The sequence below is a fragment of the Thunnus thynnus genome, chromosome 12 (assembly GCF_963924715.1).
Source record: "Thunnus thynnus chromosome 12, fThuThy2.1, whole genome shotgun sequence".
Lineage (NCBI taxonomy): Eukaryota > Metazoa > Chordata > Actinopteri > Scombriformes > Scombridae > Thunnus > Thunnus thynnus.
In genome coordinates this window covers 31,787,663-31,807,336 of record NC_089528.1, presented here as the reverse complement: position 1 = coordinate 31,807,336, position 19,674 = coordinate 31,787,663, and the positions used below count along the sequence as shown (strand labels likewise).

General features: G+C 38.1%; 3 protein-coding genes across 7 annotated transcripts in view; all 3 read left to right on the top strand.

The window, feature by feature from the left end:
• The window catches only part of LOC137194766 (verrucotoxin subunit beta-like), a 107,514-nt gene that overhangs the window by 9,111 nt on the left and 78,729 nt on the right, over window positions 1-19,674 (top strand). The gene's annotated exons all lie outside the window — the stretch shown is intronic.
• Window positions 1-19,674, top strand: part of LOC137194759 (verrucotoxin subunit beta-like) — a 102,274-nt gene that overhangs the window by 19,801 nt on the left and 62,799 nt on the right.
• Window positions 1-19,674, top strand: part of LOC137194764 (stonustoxin subunit alpha-like) — an 89,900-nt gene that overhangs the window by 9,073 nt on the left and 61,153 nt on the right. Inside the window, exons 1-3 of one of the 6 annotated variants that reach the window (XM_067606902.1) lie at window positions 11,433-11,805; window positions 16,030-16,142; window positions 16,643-18,331. The exons of 2 other annotated variants lie outside the window; for them this stretch is intronic. In XM_067606902.1, the coding sequence (XP_067463003.1) occupies window positions 16,043-16,142; window positions 16,643-18,331 (1,789 nt within the window). In that variant the 5' untranslated portion in view covers window positions 11,433-11,805; window positions 16,030-16,042. Of the gene's footprint in view, window positions 1-755; window positions 6,005-11,432; window positions 11,806-16,029; window positions 16,143-16,642; window positions 18,332-19,674 lie in introns of those variants that run through there. 3 more of the 6 variants (XM_067606904.1, XR_010931017.1, XM_067606903.1) reach the window with 3 other exon arrangements.

Below are 19,674 nucleotides of genomic sequence, written 5' to 3'. Positions count from 1 at the left end.
AGACAACATCAAAGATCAAGTCAAAAATATTAAAATAGCAACACAAGGCAAGTTTATTTGTATAGTACATTTCAACAACACAATTCAAAGTGTTTTACACAGAACATAAAAGGCAGCAAGGCAGAATATAAAAGTAACAAAAGGAAATATAAAAAATAATTTAAATACAATTAATAAGTGTTGAATTTGAAAAAATAAGCTGAAGTAGAATAAGACAGAAAAACAGGAGAATAAAAGTTACAGTGCAGTGTAAGATATTAATCAAAAGCCTCAAATAGGATTTAATAAAAGGCAAACAGAAAAATCTTCAGCCTTGATTTAAAAGAACTGAGAGTTGTAGCAGACCTGCAGTTTTCTGGGAGTTTGTTCCAGATATGTGCAGCTTAAAAAGTCAACGCTGCTTCTCCATGTTTAGTTTTTACTTTAGGAACAGAAAGCAGACCTGATCCAGACCACCTGAGAGGGTCTAGATGGTTCATAATAATCCAGTATGATTCTTAAAATTCTCTTTAAACAATAAGTTTGGGCCATTTTTACAAGATATTGTAACTATACTCAAAGAAACCACATATGTACATAAAAATTCAGATGAAAGAAAAATTAAAAATCTCCAGTAACTAAGAGATGAAACTCTCATGTACCTTAAAACTGTGTAAACACAACTCGAGTCTTTCCAACCATAGTTATCCATCACTGATGTGACTAATTAAACCCATTTTATGAACATAACATTGATTGTTTGTCCTTTTTTTCAGTAATCAGGTCTACACCTCCCCCAGTCAACTACGATAATAAGGAGATCAGGATTGTGATGGTGGGGAGACGTGGAGTTGGGAAAAGTACCGTAGGAAATGCCATCCTAGGAAAACAGTGCTTTCAAGTTAAATCTCAATGGCCCTTGGAAGCTGTGACAGAACACTGTGAAAAGGCTGTTGGTAAGGTGGATGGACAAAAAGTTGCTGTTATCGAAGTTCCAGACCTGTTTCACACCTATAACACCGTCCGGTGCATTCCCATTGCTCCTCCTGGACCTCATATCTTCCTGGTTGTTTACAGAATGGGCAGAGGCACAAACGAAGAACGGCAGACGGTGGAGAAGATTCAGGAAATCTTTGGTGAAGACGCCAACAAATACAGCATGATTCTCTTTACTGTTGATGAAGAGCTTGAATACTCGGTGTATGAGACTGCTGAGAACTTACTGAAGAGTGCCAAATACCTGCAGAAACTTGTGGCCAAATGTAATGGCCAGTACCATGTATTCGATGAGAGTCTGAGTGGAGATTCTCAGGTCAGCGAGCTACTCAAGAAGATCAGAAATATAACAAAGGAGAACGGATGGAAATCATTACACCAATGAAATGTTCCAGGAGGCAGAGAGCAATTCAGGAGAGACAACAAATGCTTAAAGACAAAGAAGAGCAAATATGCAAAGAGCAGGAGGATTGGAGAGGAAACTAAAGGAAAAGTAACAGATGATCGTTCTCAGGTCAGCAAGCTGCCCGAACAGTTAAATGCACAATATGTAATTTTAGCCACTAGGGGTCTCAATGAAAACAATAACAAAAGACAGAGTCTGATGACAGCGTGAAGTAGCAAGGGAACATGGGAGTTGTTGTCTTCACTGTTAAACAACCAGCGCCACCGAGATAGGATTACTCCAGTGTTCATCGTTCAGGATGTTTTTACCGGGAGCCAAATTACTCGCAGAGGTCTCCACCTCTCCAAAAACAAATGTACACGCAGATTAAAATTGGTAAAAATACTAATTAAAGCTGTTTCACCTAAAAAAATCAGTGTTTCTCCGATGATGTTCAGTGAACACCGAACATCCGGTAGGCGCTGTTAGCTGAGCTGCTGCCAACATTTCCTCTGTTTATTTTTCTTATAACTTAAGATCCAGACATTTGGCAGGTTTCTACTAAATAGTTACATATTATAGCTTTTAGAAATATAAATGTGCAGAATGGAAGAAGCTACTTCACCACTGAAATGTTCCAAATAGCAGAGAGAGCGGTAGAAGAAAAGAAACAACAAATCCTGAAAAAGAAAGAAGACCAAATGTAAAACTAGTTCTTAATCTGACAGTATCACATATATATTGTGCATGAAGCTATATACGTAGCTATATATGATATGTATGATATGATGTTTTTATGGATTGACTCTCAGTTTTATGCCTGTATGATTATATTGATTGTTGAAGATTGATTAAGGACAAAGAGTTGTGATACATTTTCTCCAGTTTTTCTTTTCCTCTTATATTGATTGCAGCTTTATTAATGACGCACTAAGAGCCACCACTGCACAGCAGTTCCCACAGATTGGTAAAAAACTTAAAACATTTGCAGAATTTTGCACCAAATTAAAATTAAAGCTTGAAATTCCAAGAAAATTTGGCAAAGAAACTTCCATCAATCAGGGGAGGAGGGGAAGAGGAGGCTGTGCTTGCAGAGATCCTGAAGAAGAGACATTCTTCTCCTTTCAACAACACAAGCCTGAATGAGTGGATGGACTGTAAAGAGAAGGAAATCTCCATCTTGAAATTTTTCAAAAAAATCATGAACAACACCAAGATTGTCCCATCTCAATATATGCTTGATGAGGAAATTCTCAGTGCAGAACATGCTGTGTGTTTTGTTTTTACCTCATTGGGAAGTGCTGAACCGTATCTCTCAGCTTCCTTAAACTACTTAAAAGAAACATCCAAACCAGGCGACCCTCAAGTTCCACATTGTTATGACATAGAGAGGGAACAATGGTACGCCTCACCAGAAGTATCAGATGCAATGAGGAACAAAGTAAAGCTGTTCAGTGATTTTGCAGAGGCCAACAAGGAGAAGAAGAACATAAAGTTCCTGACAGTAGGTTTAACAAATGAGACACAGAAAGGTTCAAGCATTTACCTTTATAAAGACGTCCTTTCTGTCACTCAGAACTTTGAGCCGCCTTCAAAACCTGAAACAGTGACAGCAGGTGATGTAACCCACAACAGTGTGACACTGAAGATTTGTCCACCAAGATTTGGAGCAGAGAACATCAGCTCCTACTCTGTAGAGTACTGTGTCAGTGGAGAGGATGGATGGCAACAAAAACCAGCACCAAAGGATGAAGAAGTCACAGTGAGCGGTCTGACTCCTAACACAGAGTACATGTTCAGATGCAGAGCAGTGACCTCAGTAGGTGTTGGGCCAGCTGATGAAGTCAGCGGTCTCATTAAAACCTTACCTTGCAGCCCTCCTGGAGAACCTCAAGTTGAAACAAACTCAAATGAGATATCAGTTAGCTGGGAGAAACCTGCAGAGATTGGACAAGATGCCCACATTTTGAACTACATCATGGAATACGCCCAAACAGACAAAGGGGTGAAAGATGAAGATCTCCAGTGGAACCAAATGGTGTCAAGAGCTGAAAAGGGGATAATTTCAGGGCTTCAGTCAGAGACAGAATATGCTGTCAGGATCAGATGTGACTGTGGTGGAGCAGGCAGAAGCAAAGAAAGCATCACTGTGAAAGGCACAACAAAATTTACGCGACTTGCAGAAATCATCAAACGTACAAGTGAAAGCATAAATTCTGGATCCCCCTCACTTTACAAACTGCCTCTGAAAGAAGAAGATATGAACATAGATGGTTGCCGGAGGTACAACTTCGGCAAAGAAAGCAAGAGGCAAAATCGCACTACAGTGCTTTTTGGAGCGACCGGATCAGGAAAGTCCACTCTCATCAATGGAATGATCAACTGCGTTGTTGGAGTAGAGTGGAAGGACAATTTCAGATTTAAATTAATTGATGAGGATCAGTCCAAATCACAAGCTGAGGGACAGACCTCTGAAGTCACTGTGTACAAAATCAACCACCAAGACAGGTTTAAAACCCCCTTCTCTCTGACCGTTGTAGACACTCCAGGCTTTGGAGATACAAGTGACATAGAAAAAGACAAATATATCACAGAGCAGCTACATAATCTCTTCTGTGTCAGTGAAAGTGACGCTGTGTGTTTCGTAGTTCCAGCTGCAGTAACACGACTCACAACATCACAGAAGTATGTGTTTGATTTTGTGCTTTCAATCTTTGGCAAAGATGTGGCAGAAAACATCAGGGTTCTGGTGACATTCGCAGACAGCCAATGCCCACCTGTTCTAGAGGCAATCAATGCTTCAGGTGTCCCATGTCCTAAAACAAAAGACGGGCTGCCAGCTCACTTCAAATTCAATAATTCATCATTATTTGCAGAATGGATGAAGATGATGAAGATGGAGGCTTTGATCAGATGTGTTGGAACATGGGGACAAAAAGCATGAAGAGGTTTTTTGTTGCTCTGAATGTCATAGACACCAAAAGCCTGACAATGACAAAGGAGGTCCTCAGAGAAAGACAGCAGCTGGACAATTTGCTTGAAAATTTGCAGAGGCAGGTTAAATTTACAGTAGGCAAGTTTGAGGAGATAAAAGAGACGACTAAAAAACTGAAAGCGCATGGGCGAAAGATCAGTAGAAATGACAATTTTGAGTTTGAGGTCACCATCACAAAGTTTGTTCAAGAAGTTATTTCTGGTACTGGACTTAACTCCACTAATTGTCAGCAGTGCCACCATTCCTGTCGTTATCCCTGTATCTGTCAAGTATCCAATGATGCAGATAAAAGACGCTGTTTTGTAATGGGATCAGATGGATACTGTACTGAGTGTCCAAACAAATGTTACTTGAATGTACATGTTAATGAGAAGTTCAGATGGGACTCTAAGGAGGTAGAAGAAGAACAAAGAGTGAAAGAGCTTAAAGAAAAGAAAGAAGTACCTAAAAGATTCAGAGGAAAAGGATACTCAGACTTTGGGTGAGGGCTGAAAAGGATCATGTGCAGGTGGAGTTGAAGAGACTGATAAACAACTCTGAAAATTGGTCAAACAGACACAAAGAGATAGCATTGAAGCCAAATCCTCTCTCCTCTCAAGAGTGCATTGACATGCTTATTGAGGCAGAGGAATCTGAGGCCAAACCAGGATGAAACCAAAAGAGTTTGGTTCCTGGTTTGCATGACAGGCATCAAAAAAGTTACTTTAAACACAATGGCAATTTTTTTTGGATTAGATGATGATCATCATCATCAAATAATAATTAACCCTATAACACCATTTGTATCATATTTGATACATGAGTTTCAGAGACCTCTATATCATCAACAAGATCAATAATTACCTGAAAGACGTATTGTTTATAATCAGGCTCATGTTAGCTGCCCTCTAGTGGATCATCAGAGCAATGCAGGAAGTAGAGGTCCCTTATTTACCAAATTCAAGATGGCTGCCTCTGAGCTGCAGCTCACATGACTTACCAAGCTACTAATTTTTCTTTTTTTTTTTTTTAGTTAAATTCTAAGATTAACATTTGCTGGATTGAATATCATGTTGAAAATGTATGAATCAAATATGATAGTGTGTATTTCAGGTAATATGTATTTAAATCCCTAAATCATCATCATTGTTCAATTACCTTCTTGCTCTGACATGTTCTGTAACATTAAATTGTAAATGATTGAAACTAGTTCTTAATCTGACAGCATCACCTATATATTGTACATGAAGCTATATATGTAGCTATATATGATATGAACTCATGAATGATGTTTTTATAGATTGACTCTCAGTTTTATTCCTGTTTGCTTATATTGATTGTTGAAGATTGTTTAAGGACAAAGAGTTGTGATACATTTTCTTCAGTTTTTCTTTTCCTCTTATACTGATTGCAGCTTTATTATGTATGAAGTGTTTTATGTGTTTGTCACGTTTTAGTCGTGTCAGGACTGCAGGTGCAAATTAACTACTGAGCTAACCCCGACACATTTATATTGACTTTACATTGTTAAAATGTCAATGTTCACACTGACTAAGACTGTATGTGTTTTTATTGCTGAACCATTATACTAAATAGAGAAAGTCCAGATGTCTTGTTCATTGTTTTAAACTTATTTCCCTGAAATTTAATCTGACAGTTTGGAAACAGCACAACTGAGGAGATGAAACAGTTCATATAAATTTAAAGCAGACTTTCTATATTTTTTTCCTCTGTACATTTCATTAACTTTGTTTTCTTTGTGGTTAACAAGCTTAATTATAATTTGTTATCATGTAACGTGTGCATGTCTTCATGTGTGGATGGTTAAATGTTTTGTGAAGCAATAAATGTGCTGCATAAAAAAGTTGTACTTCCTTGTTAAACTTTATTTCTACATCACTAAAATAACAGCAGAGCAAAGCTGCAGAAGTGTTTTATAGAAATGAGTCAAGACAAGAAAATTAAATGTGTCAGTGAAAGAAGTAAAAATATAAAATTGTCAAATTAAATATTTGACACAGCAAAGGCTGAAAGTGATGAGATGTCAGTTTTCTTCAGAAGTTTTCATGGACTATTCTTAAGGAAACATTTTGTCTTGTTTTCTCAAGATTAAGATGTTTCAGATGGATGTCAGTCCAGTACATAGACAGGTCCAGGACGTGTTTAGCTTAGCTTAGCACAAACACTGCAAGCAGGGGGAAACTGCTAGCCTAGCTCCATTAAAATCCACCTTCCAGCAACTCCAGAGTCTGATCTACATGCTGCATGTTGTGTATTGAATAGGTGTAGAAATAGAAACGTGATTAAAGCTGCAAGCAGCGTTGAACGGGCCCTTGTACCCTTGCGCACATCGGGGTGTGGCTCAGTCGAAGGGCCTCTGTCACAGGCATGTAGATGTTTTCAGACCTGGGCTGACAGGTCTGACTTTACAAACATGTAAAGTTTGGTGCAGACTGGAGCATTTACAATAAAGTTATAGCAACTTCCTCTGCCATGGCGAAACATCTAATCTCAACGGTGTGAGGATGAGAATTTTCTGCAGGGTGAGACATGTCTGTCTTGCTCACACCTGTGTCATCAAAATTATGCAAGTTTTGGGCCCATTCACTTGAATTTCAATTAGTAAATTGAAAACTCTTGATGAGATTGTGTGTAAAACAAATTAATTTCCTAATTTTCATCAAGTCTATTTTTAGAAAAGTAAAGACTTTTAACCCACATGACCTGGTCAAAGTTTGATTGAAATATGTACTGTCAGGTGTGTAGAGACAATAAGTAACTGCAGCTGGACACAGAAAAATACTCATATATTTGAATGGAGAGTGTGAGCAAACTAATAAAGGAAAAACTGCAGTACAGAGCTACAAATTTTAGTTTTGATGGTATTTTTCTGCAGCACTTTATCACTAAACTGTCACCCTCACTCAATTTTTTCCCTTCCCCTCATAGGTCATCCCCACTACTAAATTATACATATAAGACCTATAATTATTGTAAAATAAATGATAATAACACTAAACTTCATACAAAGCTTGTATATAATGTACTGTATGTATATAGGCCTTTCTGCTGTATCCTACAAAAATGAGCTGCATTCAACTCCCACACCAGTGGCGGCTGGTGACTCAAAAAATTGGGGAGGACAGGAGGAAAACCAACATACTGCATCAAACTATATCATTGTCCCCCACCGGATGAAATTGGAGGGATGGGGGGCAATTTTATATGCCAATAAAACAATTTGCTTTTAAAAACAAAAGCCATTTCTCAACATTTTCTCAAATTTTTCACCAGACCTGATGTGTGTGCAAAACTTGATGAGTTTTTGAGCATGTTTAGGGGTCAAATTTAGGTGTGATGTCCTGTAATAATAAAGAAAGAAAGAAAGAAATAAACAGTTTGGTTCTTCAACTAAGAACTAGTAGTCTCGCCTGGTGAATGCCAGGTGAAGAGGAGAAGCTGAACAGGCAAGTTGAAAAAGATTATCAGGGCCTTTGGTGGAGATACACAAAAACATAAATATACATCTATATAGAACACACACACAAAACATTGGTACATTACAAGAATGTCATCCTAAAAGAGCAGGTTTGTAATTGTTTTTTAAATGCTGACACAGATGTGGACAGTCTGATCTCTACAGGAAGTTAACTCCAGAGTTTGGGGGTCCTGACAGTAAAAACCTGATCCTCTCTGGTCACAAAACTGGACCTGGGATCAGAGAAGTAACTGGTTAGATAATCTAAGACCACGTTCAGGCTCAGAGGATGTTAAGAGGTGTGAAGAACTTCCACATTCACACAGAGGACCTTCATCTGTCCACCGTGATGAACACAAACATCTCTGCTTTCACTGGCAGTGGAAATGAGCAAAGGAGCAGGAAGGAAACACCTGCAGGCTGCATCCTCTGAAAGAGCTGCAGCTTCAAAATGAAGTACACCTGTCGAGGCAGGTAGGTAGTGAGGGCCAACGAGGAGAGGAGCAGCAGGTATGCCAGGTAGAGGAGCACAGAGAGGACACCTGGTGGACAGGTGAGGAACAGCCGCATCAGAAAAAACACAAAGCCAGTGGTAGGCAAGTAGTGGCCTGTGGGCCAAATCTGGCCCTCCAAGAAAAATATTTGGCCTCGTAACAAAAGCTGAAGTTTCCCTTTTATAGATACATTGGATCTTTTACATGACTCTTCATAAATCTACAGCAGATAACAATGTAAACACAACGCTCATGTAAATCCCAATAAATATGACCTCATAACATCTTATAAACTAAACAGATAAACAACAATAACAGGTAAATAACATCATTTGGTGGATCTGAGCAGAACAGATTTGTGTCAATAACAGCACTTCGAAGTCATGAAGCGACCCACGTTTTATTGTGTGGATAAGTTATCAATTACATTTCTATTCTCGTAGTGTAACACAGAGGATGTGTTCATGGTTATGAGTCAATTTTGCCAGTTGAGTATTTACATAAGTTACTCTGACTGTTAGCCCTCGCTTACTGATGGAAAATATGACAAATGTCCTCAGACACAACCTTAAAACTGTTTTATAAACCAATTTTATTCTTGAATGACTTAAAAGAAATAAAGAAACAAAACATATTAACAACATATTAGGATGTTTTCACTGAGTCAGTACAACATCGGCTCCCCGAGTAAGCAGAGCTGAGAAAAACTGACCCATTGTTGAACCTGCTGACCTCTGACATAAACTGTGTCTCAATTCAATTTTTAGGGTGATTTCACTCCTTTTTTTCCTGTTTTCACAAATGAAGTGGTTAATCTAGTCCAGAATTGATAGGTCTGAGTATAGTAGTTTTTGATCTGGACCTGGTCTATTGTGGTCTGGATGGAAAAAAGCAGTGAAATCACCATTTTTTCAGTTTTCACAAACAGAATAAAGGTTTCACAAATCTGAAAGTGGGTTTAAACAGCATTAAGGCTTTTGCTACGATGTTTAACAGCTGTTTACATGTGTAAGTGGTGCAAAGATGGAGAATCAGCTGCTAAATATTATTAATATTTCCTTTGACTTTCTCCGAGGGCCAATTTGTTGCACAGCCAGCAGTTAATATAATCATCCTCAACAATCAACACACAAACAATTCACACAAAAAACATAGAATTACATAATGTTATTCAGAAGGCCAACAGCAGCAGGGACAAATGAGTTCTTAAATCTATTGGTCCTGCATCTGGACAGATTATATCTGCGACCAGAAACCTGAACTCACTCAACAAGGAGTGACTGGTCCTTCTTTGTGGCTCTGACTTTGTTCACTTGGGAGAGGTCATTTAGATTTGTACCTGCAATTTTACCACAAATTCTAACAATTCCTTCTAACCTTTTCCTGCTTTTCAAGGTAAGTGACCCAAACCTGCAAATAAAAGAGAAAGTTAGGACAGATTCAATAAAACAAGAATAAAACATTCTCTTAAAGGTGGTGTCAACATTAAAACTTCTGAGCTTCTGATAACATTAAATGCGTTGATGGGCCTTTGCACAAACAACATTGGTATTTAGTTCAAAGGTTACCTTATTATAAGTTACTGTCCCCTGATACTTGTACTGTTGAACAGCTTCAACAGTCTGGTCATAAAGAACAGAGAGAGGTTTCCTCCTAAAGTCACTTATCATTTCCTTTGTTTTAGACACATTTATATCCAAGAAGGAGCATTTGCACCACCATTCATCCACCACTGGACGAAGGTTAATTTAATCATTACTGAGCAGGGACACAATGACTGAATCATCAAAACAAATAAAAGTGGTAGGAGGACACACCCCTGGCACAATGCCATTGACTTTCACCTAATCAGAAGTTTACTTCAGCGTCATACAGGTCAGATCATTTCTATGAAATCAGGCCGTTTCTTCTCCGCACCTCCTTCTGTTAATGATTATAGATCGGGTGGAGTTTGTCTCTCAGGCCCTTTGTTGAACCTGCTGACCTCTGACATAAACTGTGTCTTAATTTTAAAAGAGCACATTTTATTTTTATTGAATCATTTGAATGTTTACCTTATCTGATTTTGTTATAGCAACCATAAACATTTTACACTGAATTGCTGAGTTTTAAAAAAAAAGGGTACTTTTGTAATTGTCCATTTTATCATAAAATTTAAGAAATACAATAAAGCTTTAATTGGCAGTGTCACTATTGTCACCAAAACCATCCATAGAAAGAGAAGAAGAATATGAAAGTTAAGGGAAACATAAATAATGATATTTAGCGGCTGATTCTCTGTTTTTGCACCACTTTCACTTGTAAAAGAAAGTCTTAACACTGTTTAAAACCACTTTCAGATTTGTGAAACCTTTAGTTTGCTCATGAAAACAGAAAAAATGTTGATTTCACTGCTTTTTTTCTGTTTTCACAAATAAAGTGGTTGATCTAGTCCAGATTTGACAGGTCTAAGTGTAGTTGTAGTAGCAGTTTTCACAAATAGAATAAAGGTTTCAAAAAAATCTGAAAGTGGGTTTAAACAGCATTAAGGCTTTTGCTACGATGTTTAATAGTTGTTCACATGTGTAAGTGGTGCAAAGATGGAGAATCAGCTGCTAAATATTATTAATATTTCCTTTGACTTTCTCCGAGGGCCAATTAGTTGCACAGCCAACAGTAAATATAATCATCCTCAACGATCAACACACAAACAATTCACACAAAAAACACAGAATTACATAACATTATTCAGAAGGCCAACAGCAGCAGGGACAAATGAGTTCTTAAATCTATTGGTCCTGCATCTGGACAGATTATATCTGCGACCAGAAACCTGAACTCACTGAACAAGGAGTGACTGGAGCAGGAAGCAGAAAGAACAGGGGGAGGTTTCTTCCTAAAGTCACTTATCATTTCCTTTGTTTTAGACACATTTATATCCAAGAAGGAGCGTTTGCACCAGTCACTAAATTCATCCGCCACTGGACGAAGGTTAGTTTAATCATTACTGAGCAGGGTAATAAAGGTCAGACCATTTCTAAGAAATCAGGGCGTTTCTTCCTTCTTTTAATGATTAAAGATCGGGTGAACTTTGTCCCTCAGAGAGAAATAAAGATAGAAACCACAGAACTCTTTCAGAGCATCACAAACCTTTCTGCTGTAAGTTCACTGATTCAGTTTTGTTGTTTTTCCAGATTAGTGCTGCAGGACCTCTAAACTCATCCAGGTCAACATGATCTTAGTAAAGTGAAAGAAAAATGAGGAGAGAACTTAAACATGATCAGCACTCGTGTTATTGATGAGTTCTGATCAAGATATTTATGATTGTCTGTGAGCACTATGGCTACAGATGTTTAAGAGATAAAGAGAGTTTCTTGCTGTCAACAGAACTTTCTCTTTCCTGCTGCTGTTGTAACTGAACTGATGATGTGAATCTTCATTGTTGGGACGTTGCTGTACAGCTGCAGAAACACAAAGAACAACTTCAACCTGCATGAAACTCAAACCAAACATCAAACAGGTAAAATCTCCTGCAAATTATTATAAACACTTGTCGCTGCTTAGTTTTATAACAAAGTTTATTAAATGATTTAAGAAATTTGAAAGAGTGATGCATGATGAAGCACAGTTTACAGCAGATTAGATCCATTCAATAAGGATACAGGCAGGTATGTGACCGCTGAGGCTTCTGCATTGTGTTGGTTCGTAATAAACATGCTGTAACATCAAGATCTCTAATATTGTTAGGAACAAATGTATGCATAATAAAAATGAGAAATAATATGATGGATCAGGATATTGTCAGTCTAAGACTCTGGGAGGCTCAACAGGCTACCAAAAGTATTGTAATAAGTATATTCAACATTTTAAACTAAAAGAGCTCCTGCTCCATGTTATTTTAATGTTTTATGCTGTTTCTTGGGTATTTTATCTTTCTTCTTTTGTTTTTACATGTGCACTGTAGAGTCCTTAATACTTTTGTCTTTGCGGTGTCTTGTTATAAAGGACGACAGGACAGACAGATGCAAATATTAACACTCATATATGGGAATAATAAATTGTCTTATTATTTTACTTCTTCTTGTAAATACTGAAACTTTGCAATTAAGCTCATAAACATTAATTTATGCATATTAATAATCAATGTAACTATATGCAACAACTTCCAAGAGAGCAGCAAACCCACTGAGGATCAAACTATAGAAACAAACATGAAATAAAAAGCAACAGAAGAAATAAAAACTGTGTCACATCATTCAGTCAAAGATCAAAGTCCTGCAGACGCTTGCAATCATCTGCCTCTAAATAACTAATAAAATAAACAGAACATCAAACTACTAAACAGCAGTGGAAGAAGTATTCAGATCCTGTACTGAAGTAACAGTAATAATACATCAATGTACAAATACTCCATTACAAGTAAAAGTCCTGCATGAAACATCCTACTACAGTAAAAGTACATAAGTATTATGAGCTTGATGTAGTTAAAGTATTGCAGTAAAAGTACATAAGTATTATGAGCTTGATGTAGTTAAAGTATTGCAGTAAAAGTACATAAGTATTATGAGCTTGATGTAGTTAAAGTATTGCAGTAAAAGTACATAAGTATTATGAGCTTGATGTAGTTAAAGTATTGCAGTAAAAGTACATAAGTATTATGAGCTTGATGTAGTTAAAGTATTGCAGTAAAAGTACATAAGTATTATGAGCTTGATGTAGTTAAAGTATTGCAGTAAAAGTAGTGGTTTGGTCCCTCTGACTGATATATTATTATATATGACATCATTAGATTATTAATAGTGAAGCATCAGTGTTAGAGCAGCATGTTACTGTTGTAGCTGCTGGAGGTGGAGCTAGTTTACACTACTTTACATACAGTTAGCTAGTTTAGTCCAGTGGTTCCCAACCTAGGGGTGGGGCCCCTCCAAAGGGTCAGCAGATAAATCTGAGGGGTGGTGAGATGATTAATGGGAGAGGAAAGAAGAAAAAACAAAGTTCTGATACACAATTTGTACACACACACACACACACACACACACACACACACACACACACACACACACACACACACACAGGTGAAGTAAAAGATAAAGTTTTACTTGAGTTGTTTGTTACTTGAAGTGCAATAAAAGCTTCGCGAGTAAAAAGCCAATAAGAGTAATTAATTAAACCACCTGTTCAACAAGCAGAAACATGTATGACCAACTTCGCTGAAAACTTTCTCCAGCATATGAGATATTCATGGCTTTAATGTTTGTGGTAAATGAAACTCAAGACGCAGTTTCAGCTGTCTGAGGTTCATTAAGAGCTACTTGTGTTCGATAAGGCCAAACTATCCAACCTCCCTTTACTGTGTGCTGAGCGGGACATAAACAGTGACAAAGACAGTGGTTGGCAGGTTTGCCACCATGAAGGAGAAGAAGATGAAGTTTTAAAAAGGGAGCACTTCACTATGAGCCTGTTTTACTAATGTTATTTTGTGATTATTATTTTTTATGATGCACAGTGTGATCACTCACAAACATATGAAGGATTACTTCAGATCATAGTGCTCACATATCTGTTTCACTTCTTCATGCTGATGTCTGACTGTGTGTTGAAGCACTTTTTAAATTAAGAAATAGTGCAAGTTTGTGTTGCATCATTACAAATTCATTGATATATATTCATTTCATTCAATGTATGATTACATTCTGAATACTTTCTTATTGAATTATTAACATTTTTATTCATCCACCACATGATTCAACAATCTTTCTGATGACAAAATGTGTTTCAATCATAAAACAAAGAATTCAAAAAATGTAATATGGAAAACAGGGAATTTGGGAGAAAATATATGTTAAGAATATGATAAAAAACTAGATTTCAAGTAGCTGAAGTCAAACTTTTGACTGGTAGAATAATGTTCAGTACTTGGTGATCTGTAAGTTATTAAATGTTAATGTTCTACAATGTTTAATCATCTCAGATAACTGTTTCATGTCTCTAATTCATGTTGTTTCTGTTCCTCCGTTTTAAAAAGTCAGCACAGAAAGCAAAATAAGACGTTTACATGACTGCATCCAGCCAGCCAAGCCTTTCTGCTGTACCAGTTAGAAACCTTTTAAGACAGACAGTTAGTTTCTCCACCAACGTTCTCTTTTCTGATGGATTTTAGAGGAGAGATTTTATTGAATCAGGTGACTGAAGATCTGAGTTTTGCAGTGTTTGTCATCATCAATAACAGCAAGAGTCTACTGCTGGTTGATTCTGCTTGGGGCAATTAAAGAATCACCCTTTTTGACACTAACTTCAGAGCTAACCCCCAGGCTGTAGCATTTATCAACTGACATACTGTAGTCTGTACTGTAAAACAGACGAAAGAAAAAGAGAGAGAGAGGGAGCGTAGCGGTTATGTTCCGGAGGACAAATAAACATGCCCACACCCTCACACACCTCCGCTTGACGCTGAACGCTGCACCACCTGATTTGGTCTGAATACGGTCTTACTATTAACCTTTTCCTCTGCTCTGCTCACATTTGTTATGGAATTTTCCATCTTTAGGGGTTACAAATTGGATTACATTGGGTCAAGCCTGGGCCTTGAGGTCTCTGTAAATCTTAAGCAGGAAGGAGACATTCTCTCCTCTCTTTGAGACTCCAGCTGTCTGTGATGTTTTGGGGAAAGCAGAAACCTCACTGATAAAGGGTAAATCAGCACTGCCATGGTCACCAAGGTCAGAGGAGGCTTTCCTAGACAACACAGATGGGTTCAGATTCTATTGACACAATCAGACATTCAAACCAGAATGTGCTGACAGTGACCTGAAGTTCCATACAACGTAACCTGAACTAACAGTGACTCACGTTGTGAAACAGTGCTAGTCAGAGGCTCCCAAATGCTATTGATTCCCAAATGAATGAATATTTGGCATTATTTTTGGCATTTAAAAAAATATTTTTTGGCCTGGCAGGGGTTCTCGCTGCACAACTATAGGGGAAACACTGATGCTGAATATCTTTGGGTTTTGGACTGTTTGTTGGACAAAACAAGACATTTGATGATGTCACCTCGTTCCTTAGTTACTCTCCACCACTTCTGGTGTAAATGTCATTAGTTTTGCAGGTATTTGGTCATAAATCAAAGTATCAAACACATTAAAATTTTAACCAGATGATGGCTCTAGATGAAAAGTCAGAGGATCAAAGTTATTACAGTTCATCCTGAGGGGAACATGAATGTGTGAAACTAATTTCTTGACAACCCATCCAACAGTTGTTGAGATATTTCACAGAATAAGTGAAAACTTGGTACTAATCCATTTAATAGTTTTTGAGATGTTAGATTCAGAACATTTTATCTGCTCAACATGAGCACTAATGCAGGAACGTAAAGGCACAAGGAACACAAAACGTGACGGTCAGCTGGTCTTTATTTCAGTTTACACACATTGAGCTGATTACATTTTCTCTGTTTTCTGCAACAAACAGCTTCCCTCCATTTTCTTTCCCTTGTGTTACTACTGACCCATTTAGGAAGCCTACCATTACACAGTATCTCTGTGGATTTTTGTAAATCTTAGAAAGTCCTAAGATCCTCTGTATCTGTGATATTTCACAGAATATTTATCCTATAAGTGTATGTCTGTGGTTATTATTTTATTTAGTGTTTATAGATTCTGCAGTACCTCTGTGTTGCAGCCACATTACAAGATGACAGACAACAGGGAGAACTAACAAGCTGTTGTCCATTTTTTTCCAGTTCACACTGAGCAATGGACACCGACGCCACAGGGACGACGGAGGTGGCGGCGCTCGGCCGGCCTTTCAGCCTCGGGATGCTGTATGACTGCCGTAAAGACTCACTCATCCCTGGTAAGAATTCACATGTAGAAATACTAAATGCATCACAACTAGACAACAACCAAAACATTCTGAACATTGAAATGGGTCGGTACACTGCTGTGGAAGAAAACAGTTGATTTTTTCCAGTGTGTGATCTGTGAGGAAGAGAAAATGAGGATCTTTTGTCTTTTGTTTAGTGTTATAAAGGATACAAGTGAGTTGCTGGATATGAGAGACTCACATCATCTGAGATGGTTGTTTGAAAAAGAGACCTTTAAATCATTGACTTAGTGAATTCATGGGAGTTCAGGAATTAAACCTTTTATTAGTAAGGTGTAAGGCTTGAACAATTATTGTTGCTTTTTATTATTAGATCACATGGACTGATTTGTGATCAGCATTGACCAATTCTCTGTTGTATGTCTGTTAAAGGTGTCTTATAATCCCATAAGAGATGGAACATGAAATGGCAGAACATTCATTCATTCATTAAAAGAAGCTGATCTTGATTTTTGCTTCTTCTTTTGCAGGCATGACATTGTGGGACCTTAATGATCTGAAAAATGATATACAAGAAAGACCACAGTGTTACAACAATTTTGAGATAGTTGCATCTGAATCAATTGCAGATAAATCTTCAGCATTAAATGTAAAAGCATCCCTGAAGGCAAGTTTCTGTAGTGGACTAATAGAGGTCGGAGGATCTGCCAAATACCTGAATGATAGTAAAACATCCAAAAATCAGGCCAGAGTAACACTGAACTACCAAGCAACCACAAAGATGAAGGAACTGTCAATGAATCATCTTGGAAGAGGTAATGTGAAGCATCCGTATGTCTTTGATAAAGGAATAGCAACACATGTAGTCACAGCTATCCTTTATGGGGCACAAGCCTTCTTTGTCTTTGACCGTGAGGTGTCTGATGAAGAAAGTCATCAAGACATTCAGGGCAACATGAAGGTGATGATCAAGAAAATCCCCACCATCACAATAGACGGGAAAGGTTCCCTAAAAGTGAAAGATGAGGAAAAAGAAAGTCTGGAGAAGTTCTCCTGCAAATTCCATGGAGACTTTTTACTGAAGAAAACTCCAACATCCTTTCAGGATGCCGTACAAGTCTACCAAAGCCTGCCACAATTGCTGGAAACCAATGGAGAAAATGCTGTACCAATGAAGGTCTGGCTGATGCCACTTGTGAATTTAGATTCATCTGCTGCTAAACTCATCCGTCAGATAAGTATAAGTTTAGTGCAGGAATCCCAGAGTGTCCTGGAGGACTTCACTGAGCTGGAAATGAGGTGCAATGATGCAATGAGAACCACCACTGCACAGCAGTTCCCACAAATTGGTAAAAAACTTAAAACATTTGCAGAATTTTGCTCCGAGTACAAACTGGAATTCCAACGAAATTTGGCAAATAAACTTCCATCAATCAGGGGAGGAGGGGAAGAGGAGGCTGTGCTTGCAGGGATTCTGAAGAAGAGACATTCTTCTCCTTTCAACAACACAAGCCTGAATGAGTGGATGGACTGTAAAGAGAGAGAAATCTACACCTTACTGTCTTTAACCAACAAGATGAACAACACCAAGATCGTCTCATCTCAAAGTCATCTAAACAGGGAAATTCTCAGCGCAGAACATGCTGTGTGTTTTGTTTTCACCTCATTGGGAAGTGCTGAACCGTACCTCTCAGCTTTATCAAACTACTTAAAAGAAACACCCAAACCAGACGACCCTCAAGATCCACAGACTGATGATGTAGAGAGGGAACAATGGTACGCCTCAAAAGAAGTATCAGATGCAATGAGGAAGAAAGCAAAACTATTCAGTGATTTTGCAAAGGCCAACAAGGAGAAGAAGAACATAAAGTTCCTGACAGTAGGTTTAACAAATGAGACACAGAAAGGTTCAAGCATTTACCTTTATAAAGATGGTTTTTCTGTCAGTGAGAATTTTGAGCCGCCTTCAAAGCCTGAAACAGTGACAGCAGGTGATGTAACCCACAACAGTGTGACACTGAAGATTTGTCCACCAAGATTTGGAGCAGAGAACGTCACCTCCTACTCTGTAGAGTACTGTGTCAGTGGAGAGGATGGATGGCAACAAAAACCAGCACCAAAGGATGAAGAAGTGACAGTGAGCGGTCTGACTCCTTACACAGAGTATATGTTCAGATGCAGAGCAGTGACCTCAGTAGGTGTTGGGCCAGCAAACTCAGGTGAGATATCATTCAGCTGAGAAAAACCTGCAGCGTTTGAAAAAGATGTCCACCCTTATGATCATAAAACAGTTTTAAGCAGGTGTCCTGACAAAACATCTTGATAATTAAACAACCACATTGGTCGATGTTGTGAAAAGTAAGGGTTTAAACATGCTTTTGAAAGTGTTCAGTGTTGGGGTCTCTCTCTGGTCCTCAGGCGTTCCATCTACTTGGGGCATAAATACAAATGGCAGCCTCCCCTACTTTAGAGTTAGTACGAGGGTTGGTTAAAAGTCTTTTGTATATGGAGGTACAAGGCCATTTAGAGCTTTGTATACAAGTAGCAGAATTTTAAAATCAAGTTTTGAGCGTTGGAAATAGGAAGCAAACAGCACTCTCCTGCAGTTAAGTCTGCTTTTTGCCATCTATCTATCCATCTAGCCATCCACCCATCCTGCCTTCTCCCAATAAGGATATTTGTCACCTTATGTTGACATCATCTGAACTGCATCACTTCTCTGGGTCATAATTACCACGGCCACTAGATGGTGTCTGTCACTCAAACATAACTATAGGTTGTTTTTTGGCCACTGAATTTTCAACCTATACTGTTGTTTTTTTTGTGAGAATGGGCTGGTCCCAACTCCTTCCAGGAAACAGATGGTTTGTTTTCCTTTTACACTGCGTCAAATAAACTGTGTCAGTAACAGTTTTGGCCAGTGAGCCATTCAGGGCCGGCCCTAGGATTTTGGTGGCACTAAACAAGATTTTGTTTGTGGCCCCAAAACACCCCCAGCGCAACCACCAAATCACACACACTGCTCATAACTGAATGAACACGAACAAAACAATGTCTATTAAAAATTTATTAAAATTTGAGAAGTTTGAGAAGATACAATTAACAGACTGTGAAGTAAACATGTTTACAGTCTGGTACAAAACAGACGGTTTTTGTCTCTCCAAAGGTGCACACTGGTGCACCTGTTTACAGAAACATAAAAAGCACATATGGACTCAAGAGAGACTAAATGCTCTTGCTGGATCTGCCCATTAGCTGCCCAGTAACTATGCCTTGCGGTTGTTGAAATCCCATTGAATCCTGATTGTGACACCAGCTCAGCTCAGTTCTGACGATTAAACTTCAACACAACTACCTGACTGTACTATGACAAAATAATCTCGACTCAAAGCTCCACCAACACTTTTTTTCTCACAATAAAGTAATCTAATTGACAGGGAGATGCAGTAAATTATGTTATTCAGTCTGTAATGTAATTATAATAAAAATCCAAACTGTAATGTAGCTTAATAAAATAAAACAAAATTTAACATAGACTGATTTGTTCATTTTAATACATTTA